At 36.4% G+C, this 15998-nt stretch overlaps 1 protein-coding gene across 1 annotated transcript in view; it reads right to left on the bottom strand.

Moving 5' to 3' along the window:
* The window catches only part of map1b.S (microtubule associated protein 1B S homeolog), a 46904-nt gene that overhangs the window by 21583 nt on the left and 9323 nt on the right, over positions 1–15998 (bottom strand). The window contains exon 2 of the mRNA XM_018244412.2: positions 12496–12597. Within this exon, the coding sequence (XP_018099901.1) occupies positions 12496–12597 (102 nt within the window). The remainder of the gene's footprint in view (positions 1–12495; positions 12598–15998) is intronic.

The raw sequence follows: 15998 nt of genomic DNA, 5'->3' as shown, positions 1-15998 counted from the left end.
TCCTCTATTTACCTTTCCTTACATATTTAGTTACATAGTCAGTCTGAAATGGAAAATACAAGTGTTCATTAAGCTAAGGGACCAAAAACACCATACATGCTTCATTCTTGTTCTATAGTATACAGGTATTTATGTGCTGTGCATGAAAAGTGGAGCAGTGAGTTTACTATTAGCTTTTGTGTGTTTAGCAATCTTTGATCTTTGACCTTCCAATCTGTTGTATCCAGCACTATTACATATTCATCTATTGCCCCCAAAACTCAATACAAAATATTTTAGGCATTTCATATATACACATATACATTCGTCTTCAAGAGACTGGTGAAAAGTTTTATATCATACAGAATGAACAGTAAACATACATCAGTGTAAGGTTTATTTTATCCTTTGGGGGAAGGTTAGAAGAGCAGGTGATTTTACTGATTATACAAGTGACCCAGGGATGTAAATACTAGAGATGTGGTCAGGCAAGTTCAACTGACCTCTCCCTTCCACCCTTCCAGACCGCATACTCCCTCTGCCTGGCTTCCACCTCCAGCATCCTTTATTTATAGGCACACGGCTGCCCATCTGCCCCTTCGTTACATCAAAGATGGGGTGGCGCAGGTCTATAAATAGGGGTGACTTGTTGTGTTGGGCATTGGCAGGTGAGGGTTGGGTTCAGTTTGACCTGCATATCACTAGTGATGACCAAAACAGAGAGATTCACAAAAAGTCAGATATCTCTACAAGGTTGATGGAACCTTGTTACCCTTTGGAAATTTGTATTACTGTATTACTAAACAGGATCTTTTTTACATACAGTATATGGTGTGACTGTCCTGTGGCGGTTTGCTTCTGGATCAGGATTTATCCTTTAATAACCAATGTCACAGGTCACAGGTCTCCGGAAGAACCCTGCCGAAGCACTCTTAAACAAACACGTGCCAGGAGGCAAAAAATACCTCAGATGCTTGGTCACTTATATTTTTTCCACAGCTAAGCAAACAATTACTAAAGCCTGGAAAACAGCCACTCTGGACATTCAATTATTGAAGACCAGACTTGATAACCTACTAATTATGAAAAGACTTAGAAGTATCGAAACTGGACAAACCAAAGCTTTCAATCAAATCTGGCCGCCCTGCTTAAACTACCGGAATATTTCTCAGGGACTGCTCACTTGTACTTGTATTTACCTGAACTTACCTGATATTGCCATAGTTCAAATCTATCTCACAGCCTTAAAATCCAGATAAGCATTACCGAATTCCTGATCAATGTATATTTACACCCATGTCATTCACTTTCTATTGTTTTCCTTTCTTTTCCTTTCTTTTTCATTTATGGTTTTCCTTCTTTTTTTATCTTTTACTTAATTGAGTTATTTGCTAAAACATGATAACACTGTTAATTGTTAATTGTGTATGAAAATTTATATACTAACTTCCGGTGGGTATATTTGAATGTTGTCACATGTTAAAACATAAATAAAACACATATATAGGTCCCTAGCCTTTCTCACTTTGAGAAAGGCTAGGGACCTAGCCGAAACATTAGTCATTTATAATAAATATTGTGATTTTTATAAGTCCTGAGAGTGCAGACCTTCTTGTAGTAGTTATTGATAATTTATTGGCACTGCACCCAGGCAAATTCAAGCAACTTTATCGAGAGTGCTGGCAACCCTTGGACTTATATATATATATAAAATAAGATCTAACTGTCTATAACTGTCTCAGAGTATTACTGTCTACATCATATTAAAGACTGATTTAAGGATTAAGGCAAACTCCCCCTTTAAGGAGTATTCCAATATGCATGAATAGAATATGAAAAGAAGCTGTATGTTCTATGCACAGTATGTATCGCCCCATGCCTTACTGGCAAAGCAGGTTACATTTCCCTTCATTTTTTAATAAGCCTTAAATAAGGCTCCTGCAGCAGGAACAGGAGGCAGTAGACCATGGATTTGTATCAGTAATGAAGACAGATGGAGCCTATTTTATTCCAGTTTGCAGGGAAGGTCAGATTAGTGGAGGTTACACATAAAGAATATGGAGGACTCTGTCTCCCTCCTTTCCTTTTTATCTAATAACTATGGGTTCCCAGAGGATTCCAAAGGATAGTTTGCAAAACCTTTTCTGTTTCATCCACACAGTAGCCACAATGCTTCCAGAATTCTTACGTTTTTCACTAAGTAGCCTTACTTACCCTTTATTTGACAAAACATAATAGTATAAATTTAAAAACATCCATCAAGCAAATGCTATAAAGGTTTAACATTAGGCTAAGGAAATAGCTCAGGTTTCTTGCTGTAATGGAGCCCCCCTTTGGGATTAGAGAGGTTCAGTATACAGTGCACAGTAATAATGGCAGGAAACAAGGGATATTATAGGCAGCCATGTCAAATAATTGGTCTGAATGCTTAAAAGGGCCTTGGAGCACATATTGATTTTCCTTTCTATATTAGAGTCAAAGTCGCTCTCTTGAAATTGAATTATATCTGGTTTTGTTGATTTATTCATAAAGGTTTAGAAGTTTGGTAATAAAATTGTTTAATTATTTAACAGTTCCACATTGTACTTTATTTCGTTTTTATTAGACAAGCAAAGTGCATGACAGAATCTTCATAAAAATATCAATATGATTTGACGTAAGAAGCTTATCTCTTGCCTAAGAATAATGCCTATTTAAGTATAGGTATAGTGATTTCAACAACATTTCTGCAGAAAGTTACATGTAATATTGTGTGAGCGGCTGCAGTTTCATTTGCTATAAAATGTGAATTTTTCATGAATTTTATCAATTAGTAAAAATTTGTCTCTCTTAGGCCTAACTGTCAATCAAAATCTGACACCCAAATCCTGCATGAAGAGAGAATGAAGAAAGACAGATGCTGAGTGAGGGATAGTGAAGAATAACTTGTTTTTTTTTTAGCAACGGTACAGAATTTATAATTGATTATATTTGAAAGTTTCTTATATCAGTATGATGACGCTTATATTACATTTTCCCAATAATTTACCTTTAACAAGGTAAAAAAAAATGGTTCATCTGTTTTTTGGATCCATTACTATATGTGTCTAATTTTGGATAAACCTTTTAGTTATAGAATTTATCTGAAACACTGGGGGGATCCAAATTAAATGGACAAAGAAAATAAGAAATCTGATAACTCAAGCCCTTTCAAAAGTTCTCTATCCCCAAGTTATAACCACCATTTGCTGGAACTATAACCCCCTACATGTCTTCTTTAACGATACTAGGATTTGTAGTATCCTGTATCCTCACCTATATGACTCAAATTAATATCCAAATATTCTGCAATATATTGTAAGAGCCTGTTACAGTGAACTGCCGTTTTTTTTTATTGTCCTTAAAGGAACAGTAATATCAAAAAATGAAGTGTTTTAAAGTAATACAAATATAATGCAGTGTTGCCCTGCACTAGTAAAACTGTGTGTTTGCTTTAGAAACACTATTATAGTTTATATAAATAAGCTGCTGTGTAGCAATGGGGCAGCCATTCAAAGGAGAAAAGGCTCAGGTTACACAGCAGATAAGCTCTGTAGAACATAATGGTGTTATCTGTTATCCACTATTTAACCTGTGTCATATAGACTTTTTTCAATTTCCGCCATTGCTACACAGCAGCTTGTTTATATGAACTATAGTAGTGTTTCTGGAGCAAACACATCAGTTTTACCAGTGGAGGGCAACAGTACATGATATTTCATATATCTGGCAGATTAAAACATTCTTATGATCAGATCAGCACAATTTGGCCTATTTGGGAAAAAGATCAGACAAGCAAGAAGACTTTTAGTGTATATAAAGCTTAACTCTTCCTCCTCTAATTTCTTCCTTTTCTTTTCAAGCCTCTAGAATATAATTTCTTTATCCTTGTGCCTTCTATCTCATGGGACCCACAGCACAAAAAGTTGAGGCCTCTGTTTCCTATGTTATTAAAAATGAAACTATGCTATTTGGACATCATACAATATACAGTAGAACCCCCATTTTACATCCCCTGATTTTAAGTTTTCCCTCATTTTACATTGTTGTTTTGTGGTCCCACCTATATATTATGCATAATACATTTCTCTGATGTTACATTTTCCTGGATTTTACACCATTTTTTCTGGTCCCCTGAAAAACGTAAAATGGGGGTTCTACTGTACATTGGAACATTCTGCCTCGTTAATACAGGTTATAAAAAGGAAACGTTTTATCGTTTTTAATTCACAAAATCTCTCTTACCCTGTATCACCTGCCTGTCCATGAAAAAGTTCAAAACCTTTTTTAAGACATTAAAGGAACCAGCCATCACTAGGCAGAGAACACCTGAGCATCAGTGCCTCACAATTAAGAACTGTGAATTTATAATATATATAAATATAATAAATTAAAAATAGAAAAACTTAAAATATAGAAATTTCTGTCTAAAATTACAGAAAATAGTAAATTATTTAATATTGCATTACAACTAGGATTATGAAAATGTACTTATTCAAATATAATAATGCCTAATTTTTATTTTTAATGGATGGAATCAAATATTGGATTATTCCCTGAAATGAGCCTTAAACCATTATATGTAATTTGCTGCTTCTGGCGTGGGGAAGTGACTCTTAGTCCTGTGAATAAAGTATCTGAAGGTGACAGGAGAGAGTGTAATATTACTCTGCTCAAGGAGAGAATACTCAGTGGCAGATGTTACTGCAGACAAAGGGGATGTCAGGCTCAGTTTTGACATTTACAGACAGGGGAGTGCTGGGCTGAGCTCTCACATGCTAATTTTACAGGAAGAGAACAGCACCAAAATCACTCCCTTAGGAAAAAAGAAAAGGAGAATAAACTTGAATTGTTTTATTACAGCTGTCAGTATAAATGTATACAGTTCTGGTTAATATTCTACCCTGTAATTATGCCCCTAGCTCATGCAGAAGGAGTTCTATGGAAGAAACACTCTTGCCGCACAATACAGGCGCCTTCAGCAAAGATTACTGTATAATTACTACAGACAAAAGAACAGTAACACCTATCAATATTTTGGGAAAATGACTAGGAATTACTACAAAGCAATACAACTATATGAGAACATTTTATGTGACAAATATATTTTTCCTCCATTGTGACCTCCTGCCTTATTATTCTTTGGGTCAATTATGGAGTGGGGGAGGGAGTGCATCTGAACTTGGCCCTAAAAAAAAGGCTTGTTCAAAAACGGACGCCAGCTTAAAAAACGAGACGCAGGCGCTGTTTCGCGAATTTCGCGGGCCCTATAAAAAAAGTCTTGTTCTTTTCTGGAAAGCAAAAACTGCCCTTTTTATAATGGGCCCTAGTCAGTGGCGTAACTACCGGGGGAGCAGGGGGTGCAATTTGGCCAGGCCCACACCCCCGCATGGCCCGGCAGTCACGTGCCCACTGCAGCGGCTGCAGCGCCGCACGGAAGAGGGTGGGGGGCGGGGCCCGGATGCACGGCCCGCACCAGGGCCCGCCCCCACCTAGTTCCGTCTCTGGCCCTAGTGGACCCTGTGTGTGTGTTTCATGATTTCTGTGTCAACTGTAGTGATGGGCAAATTTATTCGCCAGGCGCGAATTCCCACGATTTCGCAAAACCGCCGCAAAAATTCGCCAGCAAATTTGCGCCTGCGTCAAAAAATGGACCCCGGCATAAAAAACGAGATGCGCACGCTGTTTCGCAAATTTTGCGCCGTTTCGCAAATTTCGCGGGAAATTCGCCCATCACTAGTCAACTGGAAATATTATTTTGAATCATGCCCAAATAAATATAACAAAATAATACCTAAATACAGGATTTGCCACAGTTCACTAGTATTAGATTTATTATAGATATAGATTTGTCAACAGATGAACTCTGCAAGCCTTCCTCCTGTGAATCTAAAACTAGATTCTGTTTATATTTCCTACCACCTACTCATATACCGAGGGTGTTATTTTTTTTTTTAATCTTTTTTTTTTCTGGTTGGTTTTTAAAGGGGAAAAACACAATTTTCGTTGAAAAATAAACTAGAAATTTTCAAGATTTCGGAAAGTTAAAAGTCAGAATAAAAAACGACTCCAACTCAGACCTGCCGAGTTCATGTAGAAGTAAATGACAGATGTCCCGTTTATATCCTTATCTGTGCTGGGTTTCATTCAATAATCCGAAGATTTTGTGTTTTTTGTGGTTTTTGTGGTTTTTGTGGTTTTTGTGGTTTTCAAAAAAGTCAAGTTTTTGGCGATAAATCCGAAAAAGTAGTATGATTCCGTTTTTTCCACTATTTTATCGGTTTTTTCCTGTACAATAAATGTATTGATAATGGGGGGAAAGGCTGTGTGGATTTTGTCGGAGTAGTTTTCAGGAAATATTGAGAACTTTTTGATCTGGATAAATAACCCCCTAAGTGTATCATTTTTATGGTAGAGTTAAAGCCATTCCTCCACAAAATATTTGATAATCATGCCAATAAATGTAGTTTTATTTTGCTTGAATTGAATGAAAATGGCCCCAGAGCCTTTGCTCAGAGACAATAACAACACACCATGGCCACCTATATTTGTTTTATATATGTCATTTCCCTTAGAAATGTAAAGAACCTTCAGCACTGCCAATGTAACCAGACACTGTGTGTAATAGGAATTCCACTGATTAACAAAGCAATTTCCTTCAGATTGTGTAACTATTCTCAGTTGTTAATGAGCTGTTCCAAACATGTTGCATCAACACTCTTTTTATTCTCTCAACAATGGGGCAATTGATGTCAATGCCTCCGCAGAGCACACAGTTTAAACATATGATCATAATCTGTTTTAAAATTAAGCTGCTTTTGTACAAATTCACAACATATACAGGATGTACGGCTTTTGTTTTCTCTTCCTTGTGTGGAGTTTGTGAAGAAGTACTATATAATAGAGTCGGCAAAGATGCATGTTTATATGTTGCATTCAATATTTTAGAAGATAATAAGTATTGTTAGTTTATAGCCATAAGCCAGCGGCAACTCTCTGCATGTCGAGCCCTGCTGAGAAGCTGGTACCTCTACAATATATATTGGTACAGTTGGAAAAATGGTGGATACTCATTCTATAAGGCTCCCTATATATATTCCCCTTGCAGAGAAGCAGTTCTCAATGCAATAGGGAAAAATGGGGGATGCTGGTATGGGATCCGTTATCCAAAAAGCCATTATCCAGAAAGCTCTGAATTACGGAAAGGCCATCTTCTATAGACTCCATTTTATCCAAATAATTAATAATAAATAAATAATACATTTTTAAAAAATGATTTCCTTTTTCTCTGTAATAATAAAACAGTAGCTTGTACTTGATCCCAACTAATATATAATTAATCCTTATCGGAAGCAAAACCAGCCTATTGGGTTTGTTTAATGTTTACATGATTTTCTAGCATATGGTATGAAAATCCATTATGCAGAAAACCCCAGGTCCTGAACATTCTGGATAATAGGTCCCATACCTGTACCATAAGGCAACAGTTCCCATTCAAGTAGACCAACAAATGCAGACATCTAATCAAACACCTGTGTGTATATATACAGGTATAGGATTGTTATCCAGAAACCCGTCATTCAGAAAGCTCAGAATTATGGAATAGACGTCTCCCATAGACTCCATTTTATCCAAATAATCCAAATTTTTAAAAAGTATTTCCCTTTTCTCTGTAATAATAAAACAATACCTTGTATTTGATCCCAACTAAGATATAATTAATCCTTATTGGAAACAAAACCAGCCTATTGGGTTTGTTTAATGTTTACATGATTTTCTAGTAGACTTAAGGTATGAAGATCCAAATTACAGAAAGATCCGTTATCCGGAAAGCCCCAGGTCCCGTGCATTCTGGATAACAGGTCCCATACCTGTACTGTACATTTATGGAAAAATCAAGTGATGATAACCACTTCTTAAAGTCAGGTATCATTTCCTTTGAATGTGTTCTTTTCAGTCCCAGGTAATAAATATTTTGAGATACCACTGATTCAGTTTCTGAAGCCTTATATCCCCTAGATACTGTATGACCGTCCTAGATGATTAAAAACCGTAAAGGGGTGGTACACCTTTAAATTAACCTTTAGTGTAATGTAGAGAGTGATATTCTGAGACAAGTTGCAATTGGTTTTCATGTTGTATTATTTGTGGTTTTTGAGTTATTTAGCTTTTTATTCAGCAGCACTCCAGTTTGCAATCTCAGAAATCTGGTTGCTATGGTCTAAATTACCCTAGAAACCAGGCATTGATTTGAATAAGAGTCAGAAAAATGAGAACTTGCCATTCTATAACATACTAAAAGTGAACTTAAAGGTGAACCATCCTTTTAATAGACAGTCTGTAGTATAATCTGACTGATGGAGAGTATGTTTGTACAGCACTGTATATCGTTCTGCCTATCTTTCTATGCCATGCAGTGATGCATCATACCAACCATAACATAACATTATTTTCATAGGCCTATGATTAAGGGGTGTTCCCGAAACACGTTAGGTGTCTAACACATATCAGCAGTGTTTTTAATGGCATAATAAATAGTGTTTTTTATTTTAAGAGACTGGGGGCTAATTTACCAACACTGGGCAAATTTGCCCATGGGCAGTTACCTATAGCAACCAATCAGTGATTAGCTTTTTGAAGCCAGCCGCAAGTAGAACAATGAATGCAGCAATTTGATTGGTTGCAATGGGTTACTGCCCATGGGCAAATTTGCCCAGTGTTGAGAAATGACCCCCAAGTCTACAAACTCTTTAATGGTCTCTTTTTTTATAGGTCTAGTAGCTTATGGATGAGTTAAAAAATCTGAGAGTCATTCCAGCAGTAGATATGGTCTTTCTGGTAGTTGTAGTTCACATGATGGTTGGACATCACATACGTTCAGATTAAAATATATGAAATTTTGGGGGCCAAGGACACTATTCCTACTACTTAAAAAGATTTAAATATTAATGGAACTGAATAAAATTGTTTTCCTACCAACACAGATTTATGCTGAGTTAGTAAGCATCAAATGCAAAGCACTGCCTTATTGTTACAGAAAAACAGCTAATAAGGTAAGAATGCAAATTGCTTCTTCAATCAAGTACTGAGGTTGCTGGGGTTTAAAGGATTTTGCATAATTCATTTTCAGATAACAGATCCAATAGCTATCATCTATCTATCGGTCTATCATCTATCTATCTATCTATCTATCTATCTATCTATCTATCATCTGTCTATTTATCTATCTATCTATCTATCTATCTATCTATCTATCTATCTATCTATCTATCATCTATCTATCTATCTATCTATCTATCTATCTATCTATCTATCATCTATCTATCATCTATCTATCTATCATCTATCTATCTATCTATCTATCTATCTACCTATCTATCTATCTATCTATCTATCTATCTATCTAGCATCTATCTATCTATCTATCATTTATCTATCTATCTATCATTTATCTATCTATCTATCGATCGATCGATCTATCTATCTAGCATCTATCTATCTATCTATCTATCTATCTATCTATCTATCTATCTATCTATCATTTATCTATCTATCTATCTATCTATCTATAAATTATTGCTGATGTTTTTTTACTGTTTTCTGGATGTTGATTTCACAGTATAAGGATGTATTTAGTGGTTTTCCTTGAAAGCTATTACTTGTGCATATGGAATTAGAACTCAGAAATCAGACAAGAGCATTTGCTATTTATGTAATATTTATCTCACTGGACCTGCAATCCTGGCAGCCGTATGCTAGCCTGAAACTCTCTAATTACCCAGCGCATAAACCCATCTGATACAGTAATGCAGAACAAGCCTATAGGGCTCATCTGTGAAAATGCAAACAGGAGCCGCAGTGAGAAAGCGCTGGAAAACTGGGAGCGCAGGATGAATTCTAATAGCCTCCTTCAGATTGTAATCCGCGAGGATAAAATTTAAATCGCCCTCCATAATTTGGTTTTAAAGGGCTGTAATTATACTTTCCCCATGAGATTAATTGCCTTTCTGAGTGTGTGTGGCAAGGTGGAGAGGAGGGGCAGACATAAAGTGGGTGACAAAGCAAAAACCTTTTTATGAATCTCCCACAGGAGTTGAAGGCCACGGCATGTTTTTAAAGCGCTAATATTCAGCCTCTGAGCGGTTTACACAATTTTTTTTACAATTTTGCATAAATCTGCCAGCATTTTCAGGGAAGCTGTATAAGCAATGAAGCTCTAGTACCAAGTGTTATGTATATTATAATTCCACATTCATGTTTCATATCTCAGGTTTTTTTTTCTATTTTAAAACGGCAACCTCACATATAAATAAATGGCACACCCTGAGCTATATCAAGAAGCATTCTTATACCCCCAGTGAATATAATTACTAAGGATGCCAGACTGGTGACCCTCTTCACTGAAAAACACACTGTTCCAAGTACCGTCTACGTAAGCACCTAAACTGTCATCGTTGATGAATTTTCCAGGGGTTCCATTCCTGCACATCCCCTCTATCTTGCTTCTCATACTTTCATGTGGAGAATGTGCAGGCAGGTAAAATATCCACCTTCACTCTATTGGGCATGCACCAGCCCTGGATTATTGCAGGGAACCCCAGGTAGACTGACCAAAGGTCGTAGTGTAACTATAGAGAAATACAAATTCAATTTGTAAACTGAGCAACAGTTCAATGAACTATAAGCCGGAAATTACCAAAAGAGTATCTCCACAGCCATGCAGGCACATTGAGCAAAAAACTATATACAAAAGGGATTTGTGCTCTTTGAACCGGCTAAATGATAATCAAATATTTAAATCAACATGTATATAAATAAATAGGGCCACCATGGGCGTGAGTTCATGTTGTAGATGTGTACAGATATATTTATCAATATCTCTTTTAATACTGTTGCCCTGTGTATCCTTCTTATCCAAAGAAAGGAAAAAGAGTAGGAAAAACAAGTCCTTATACAAGGAATTAACAGACTCCAGATTCCACTGGCAGACAAAACTATACTGTAACTACAATGCTCATGCAGAGAAGATATCTTTCCATTCCTTTTTACAGCTTCAAAATTAATCCATAACAATTGATCTACGCCCCAATTTCATCTATACTGATTAATGTTGTTAGAATGATCAGTAAAAAATACAACAAAAGATGAAACATTGCCCATAGTTAGCCTTCAACATCTCAGAGCAGTCATGTTGGTGGTCTAACATATCATATCCCTGCAGGTCGTAGACGAAGAGAAATAATACTTTGATGAATTGAATCAGCCCCTCATTTAGCTTGATATGATAGGTCAGTTTGGTCAAAATGCCAGCAAAGACTAAGGGGTCAGCCATTCAAATTCTATTATATTTCACAAATCATATTTTTCTCTAAACATTTGTGTTTTTTAGAAATATTTCTCTAAAAATTCAAGATTTATGAAATTAATGAAAACTCTAAAAAAAAACTCTTAATACAAAACTGTGCCAAGTAAAAGCTGTCAAGGTCCCATCAATGTCAATGGAAGCTGTGCTGATACTATTGGACCTTTTCTTTAGTCCTAGGCTAAAAACCCAGGAAAACCTCTCAAAGTTTGAATTATTAAAAAATGGTTCAATAAGATCAGGGCAGCTCCCACTGGCTTCTATTGGACCTCAACAGCTTTCACGCAACATTTTACAACACTGAAATTGACATTTGTGGTGGACTGTTTGAAAACAGAAGAAAACGACAGTTCAAATTGTGTGCTTAGGTGATATCATGTTATATATGATTATGTTTTCAGCAGAACTTATTGATTTAACTTACTGATTTAAAGAGCATGTAAAGGCAAAAAAATAAAATCCTATTTTTACTTTCTGTAATGAAAAAGAAACCTATATCCAAAATACTTTAATTAAAAAATGTGTACTGTTTTTATAAGAAACCTGACTGTATGCAGTGAAATTCTCCCTTCATTTACTGCTGTGGATAGGAATTGTCAGACGGTCCCTAACTGCTGAGCAGGGAAACAATCATACTTATGAACAGCAGGGGGAGCCCCTGCCTTACTTCCCAGCCATGCAAAGATGTTTAACAAAGTTACAAGATGGTGACCCCCTGTAGCCAACTATGAAAGCATAAATTATTTGTTTGATTAGGCTTGTGGTGCAGTAAGTTCATGTTTATATTTAGTATACAAAATACAGCATTTCTAGCCTTATTCTATTTTAGACTTTACATGCCCTTTAAGCTTGACTCATTATTTGTTATAGCTAAAAACACAAGCAGCACTGGTTTAATAAGCTATAAGTTCCCTGTATACATTTCTACCATTTATTCATGCTCAGTGCAGATGGGCATCATGTTTCTATACAAACAGCCATCTCCAAGGATCATTTCCTTAAAATGAATCCTAAAAGAAATCCCTGTTGCCAACAAAGGAACAAATATGTCCTATCCGTTTTATCAGGCAAATATAAACTGTGAAACAATAGGTCATTTACAAATGAAGCTAGGGCAAAGTAATAGAGAGTCTCACCTCTAACTTCAGGAGAAAATCTGGCCGAGTGGCGTGAAACGAAAAGCTTAAGCTCTTGATCCAAGTTGCACTGAATTAGATCTGTGTCCCATGATCGGATTCCTATAAGACAAATCAAAACGTGTTTACACCCCAAAATTCCTGCCCATATAGATGTAATTATTTCAGCATTTTATTATCTCTCTTAAATAACAAATAAAAAACAAACAAATAAAAAAAGTATTGTAGAAGTGATACCTATATTGGCTAACAATAAAAATACATTGCAAGCTTTCGGAGCACCAAGACCCCTTCGTCAGGCAAAATACAAATGAAAGCTATTTTTTTGCCTGATAAAGGGGTCTTGGTGCTCGGAAAGCTTGCAATGTATTTTTATTGTTAGCCAATATAGGTATCACGTCTACAATACTTTTTGTATTTTGTTTGTTTTGTTTTTTGCTACTTGCTAACACGGTACCACAGTTTTTGTTTTTTGATAATCTCTCTTACACATTTGTGTTAATAAATTCATTCAATTGGCACTACGTTCCTCAGAGTTAAATGAGCAGGGAGGTGCTACAGCAGAGATGCACAAATATTGGCTGCCTGTTAATATATAGCTCAGAATCTATCATTACCAGAATATGATGTATTTGTGGAAGTCTTTAATATAGCAAAGTGGCATAACTGCAGCCAACATTGCAAGGTTATATTCTGAAAAAGAAAATGTTTAACTAATGTCCAGCTAGAGGTAGGATTTGATACTTTAGATATGTTAATCTCTCGATTGTAAAACAGCATTTGTCCCACTGGGACTTGATCCTTTGGAGAAAAAAGTAGAATCTCATAGCAACTAGGAGAACCGATACTGAAAGAATTCTCATGTGTACCGCAGGCATGCCTCTGCAAAATAACATATGTAAGTGTGTATGCACCGTTTACAGGGCTTTATTGGGTATATCTGAGCATTCATAGGTGCTTATATCAAAGCAGTCAGATCACATCACTGTAACTAGTTAACTGTCTCGCATTTCTCTGCTACTATTCCAGACCTGTCTCACTCCCCTTTATTTGTAAGTCATGCCATCTTCCTCTGCATCTGGAACATCTTTAAACCAATCCACACTTGGTGGGTAGGCAAAAGACTGAGATCTAAATCCTCTGAGTGTGTTCTTGCCAGACCCTTCACAAGGCTCCCAGATGCAAATACAGAAGAGGAGTTTGCAAGTGGTCAGGGCCCGAAATCGGCCTGCGGATTTCAGCAGGTTTATCGTCTAGCCATATATAGAGGACCATAAATCCGAAATGGAACCATATATTCAGTTCTGTATAGTGAGAGACTACACACCTAAAAATTATACTCCAAAACAGCACCTTCAGCATCAACTCACCACACTTAGACATAATAATATATAACAGGACCGTTCCTTGTCACATCTGAACACGGAACCTTTTAATTCTAAAAAAATCAAACCACTACCTTCTCCCAAGCTCTAACCTTGGTTTAAATATTCTGATATGGGGGTTTGAACTGCACTGGGATATTAAATTTCCTGCTCTAAGAATTTTTTATATAAGAGCTCAAAAAAATTATATTTAGCAGCTTTCAATGTCCCATTAAAATGAAATAAGTGTAATGTAAATTAAAAGTATTATTTCAGAGTAAAAAATAGAGCCTGATTTACCTATTTATATTGCACTAGTCCACTTTTGTTGTAATATTGCTAACCTAATCCCACTAATCTAACCCCAACCAAGTTTGGCCAGGTGCAGTAACCTATAGCAGCCAATACATTGTTTACAGATGACCAGTAAATTCTATGCATTATTGCCTGTTAGTGCTTACCTCTTATGTCCAATTGTTCTTCTAAAAAGCTTTAAAAATTCCAATAGAATGCACGTAGGTACAAAGACCATTTAGCACAGCAGCCTCCTTCTCTATCAGACAGTACTGAGCCATAACCTCCTGTACATAGATATTAGTTTACACAAGACTTTTCAGAGAAGATCACCATGCAGAGCTAGAGTTGCTATAACTATAGGTCCCTAATTGCATTACATCATAATCCACTCCCTTAAATGCTGGTACCGCCATTTTCCATGAATCACTCTTTGTAGTCTTCCCATTCAATTCTATTTTTGAATATTCTGGTTTTCAGGAGAACAGAATACCTATATAGTGGTCCTATAGAATAGTATAGATAACTAACTAACTATAGATAACTAACTATATATAGATATATATATTTTTGTATCTAACCAATTAACAAACACTTTAGCAGAAAGGGAACAGCACAAAACTGGCTGAAAACCACACATCATATCAGCAAACTATACATATAGTATATGTGTTGCTTTCTGTTGCATCATGCCATCTAACACCTCCTACTGATCAGCTTCACTATCAGTTTTCCTTCCATTTAGTATGCCAACGTTTCTGTAAAACTACGCACAACAATGTATAAATAACAATGAGATTCTGCATCACCCCCCATTAAATTTTACCAAACCTCTTTCCTGATGCCGGTGTCAGGATTTATTACAGATGTATACGGTAAACTGGTGCTGGTCAACCTTTTACATGCTGTGGGTTAATTATTTCCATCTTAGAAAATCAAATTATAATGCTCAAGCAAGTGTTCCATTGCTCCATTCATGGAGCAAGTGCTCCATTGACAAAGAGCACTTTGGTAGACTTGGGGTCTTTAAAATCTAAAGGAATTATTGGCCATGATTATGTATTTGTTGGATCCACATTCAGTTGGGTGGCTGAGCTTAGCTTTAAATGTAAGCGAGAAGGCAATTTAGTACCCATGTTAATTACAGGAGAACTAAAGCCCAACTAAACAAGAAAGCTAGAAATGTTGTACATTATGTTTTGTGCTTCTGTACCAGCCCAAGGCAACCACAGCCCTTTAGCAGTAAAGATTTGTGTCTCCAAAGATGCCCCAGTAGCTCCCCATCTTCTTTTCTGCTGATTCACTGCAGATGCTCTGTGCTGCTGTCACTTACTGAGCTTAGGGACCCACTCACAATATACAGTACACATAGAATAGAAATGTCACAATATAAGGCTGATTAGTAATTAATACAGATAATTACTACGTCAGCACAGAAACCAGCACAATTAGCATCAGAATTTAATAATCAGTCCTGTAGCATCAGCTTATATCACAGACCAACCTCATTTTCTGCTGGATAATTAGTGACGACCCCTAAGCTTAGCTTCTCAACAGCTGCTCAGAGCCCACTGAGCATGTGAGTGTCACAGACACTTTCCAAGATGGTGACCCCCTGTGACAAGTGTGAAGTCCTGGATCATTGCTGCTATTGACAAGCTGAAACTTTAGGCTGGTGCAATAAGTTCAGTATATAAAATATGGCATTTTTAGCCATATTCAATTTCAGGGTTTAGTTCTTCTTTAAGAGATTGTCTTGAAAAGAAGTAGTGAGCAACAGCTAGAGGCAGAAGGGGGAAGATATCAAATATGCAACAAGATATTGATCCAATACATTCTGCCTAA

The sequence above is a fragment of the Xenopus laevis genome, chromosome 1S (assembly GCF_017654675.1).
Source record: "Xenopus laevis strain J_2021 chromosome 1S, Xenopus_laevis_v10.1, whole genome shotgun sequence".
Classification (NCBI taxonomy): Eukaryota; Metazoa; Chordata; class Amphibia; order Anura; family Pipidae; genus Xenopus; species Xenopus laevis.
The sequence above is the reverse complement of the archived record's forward strand: the minus strand, read 5'-3'. Positions and strand labels throughout refer to the sequence as shown.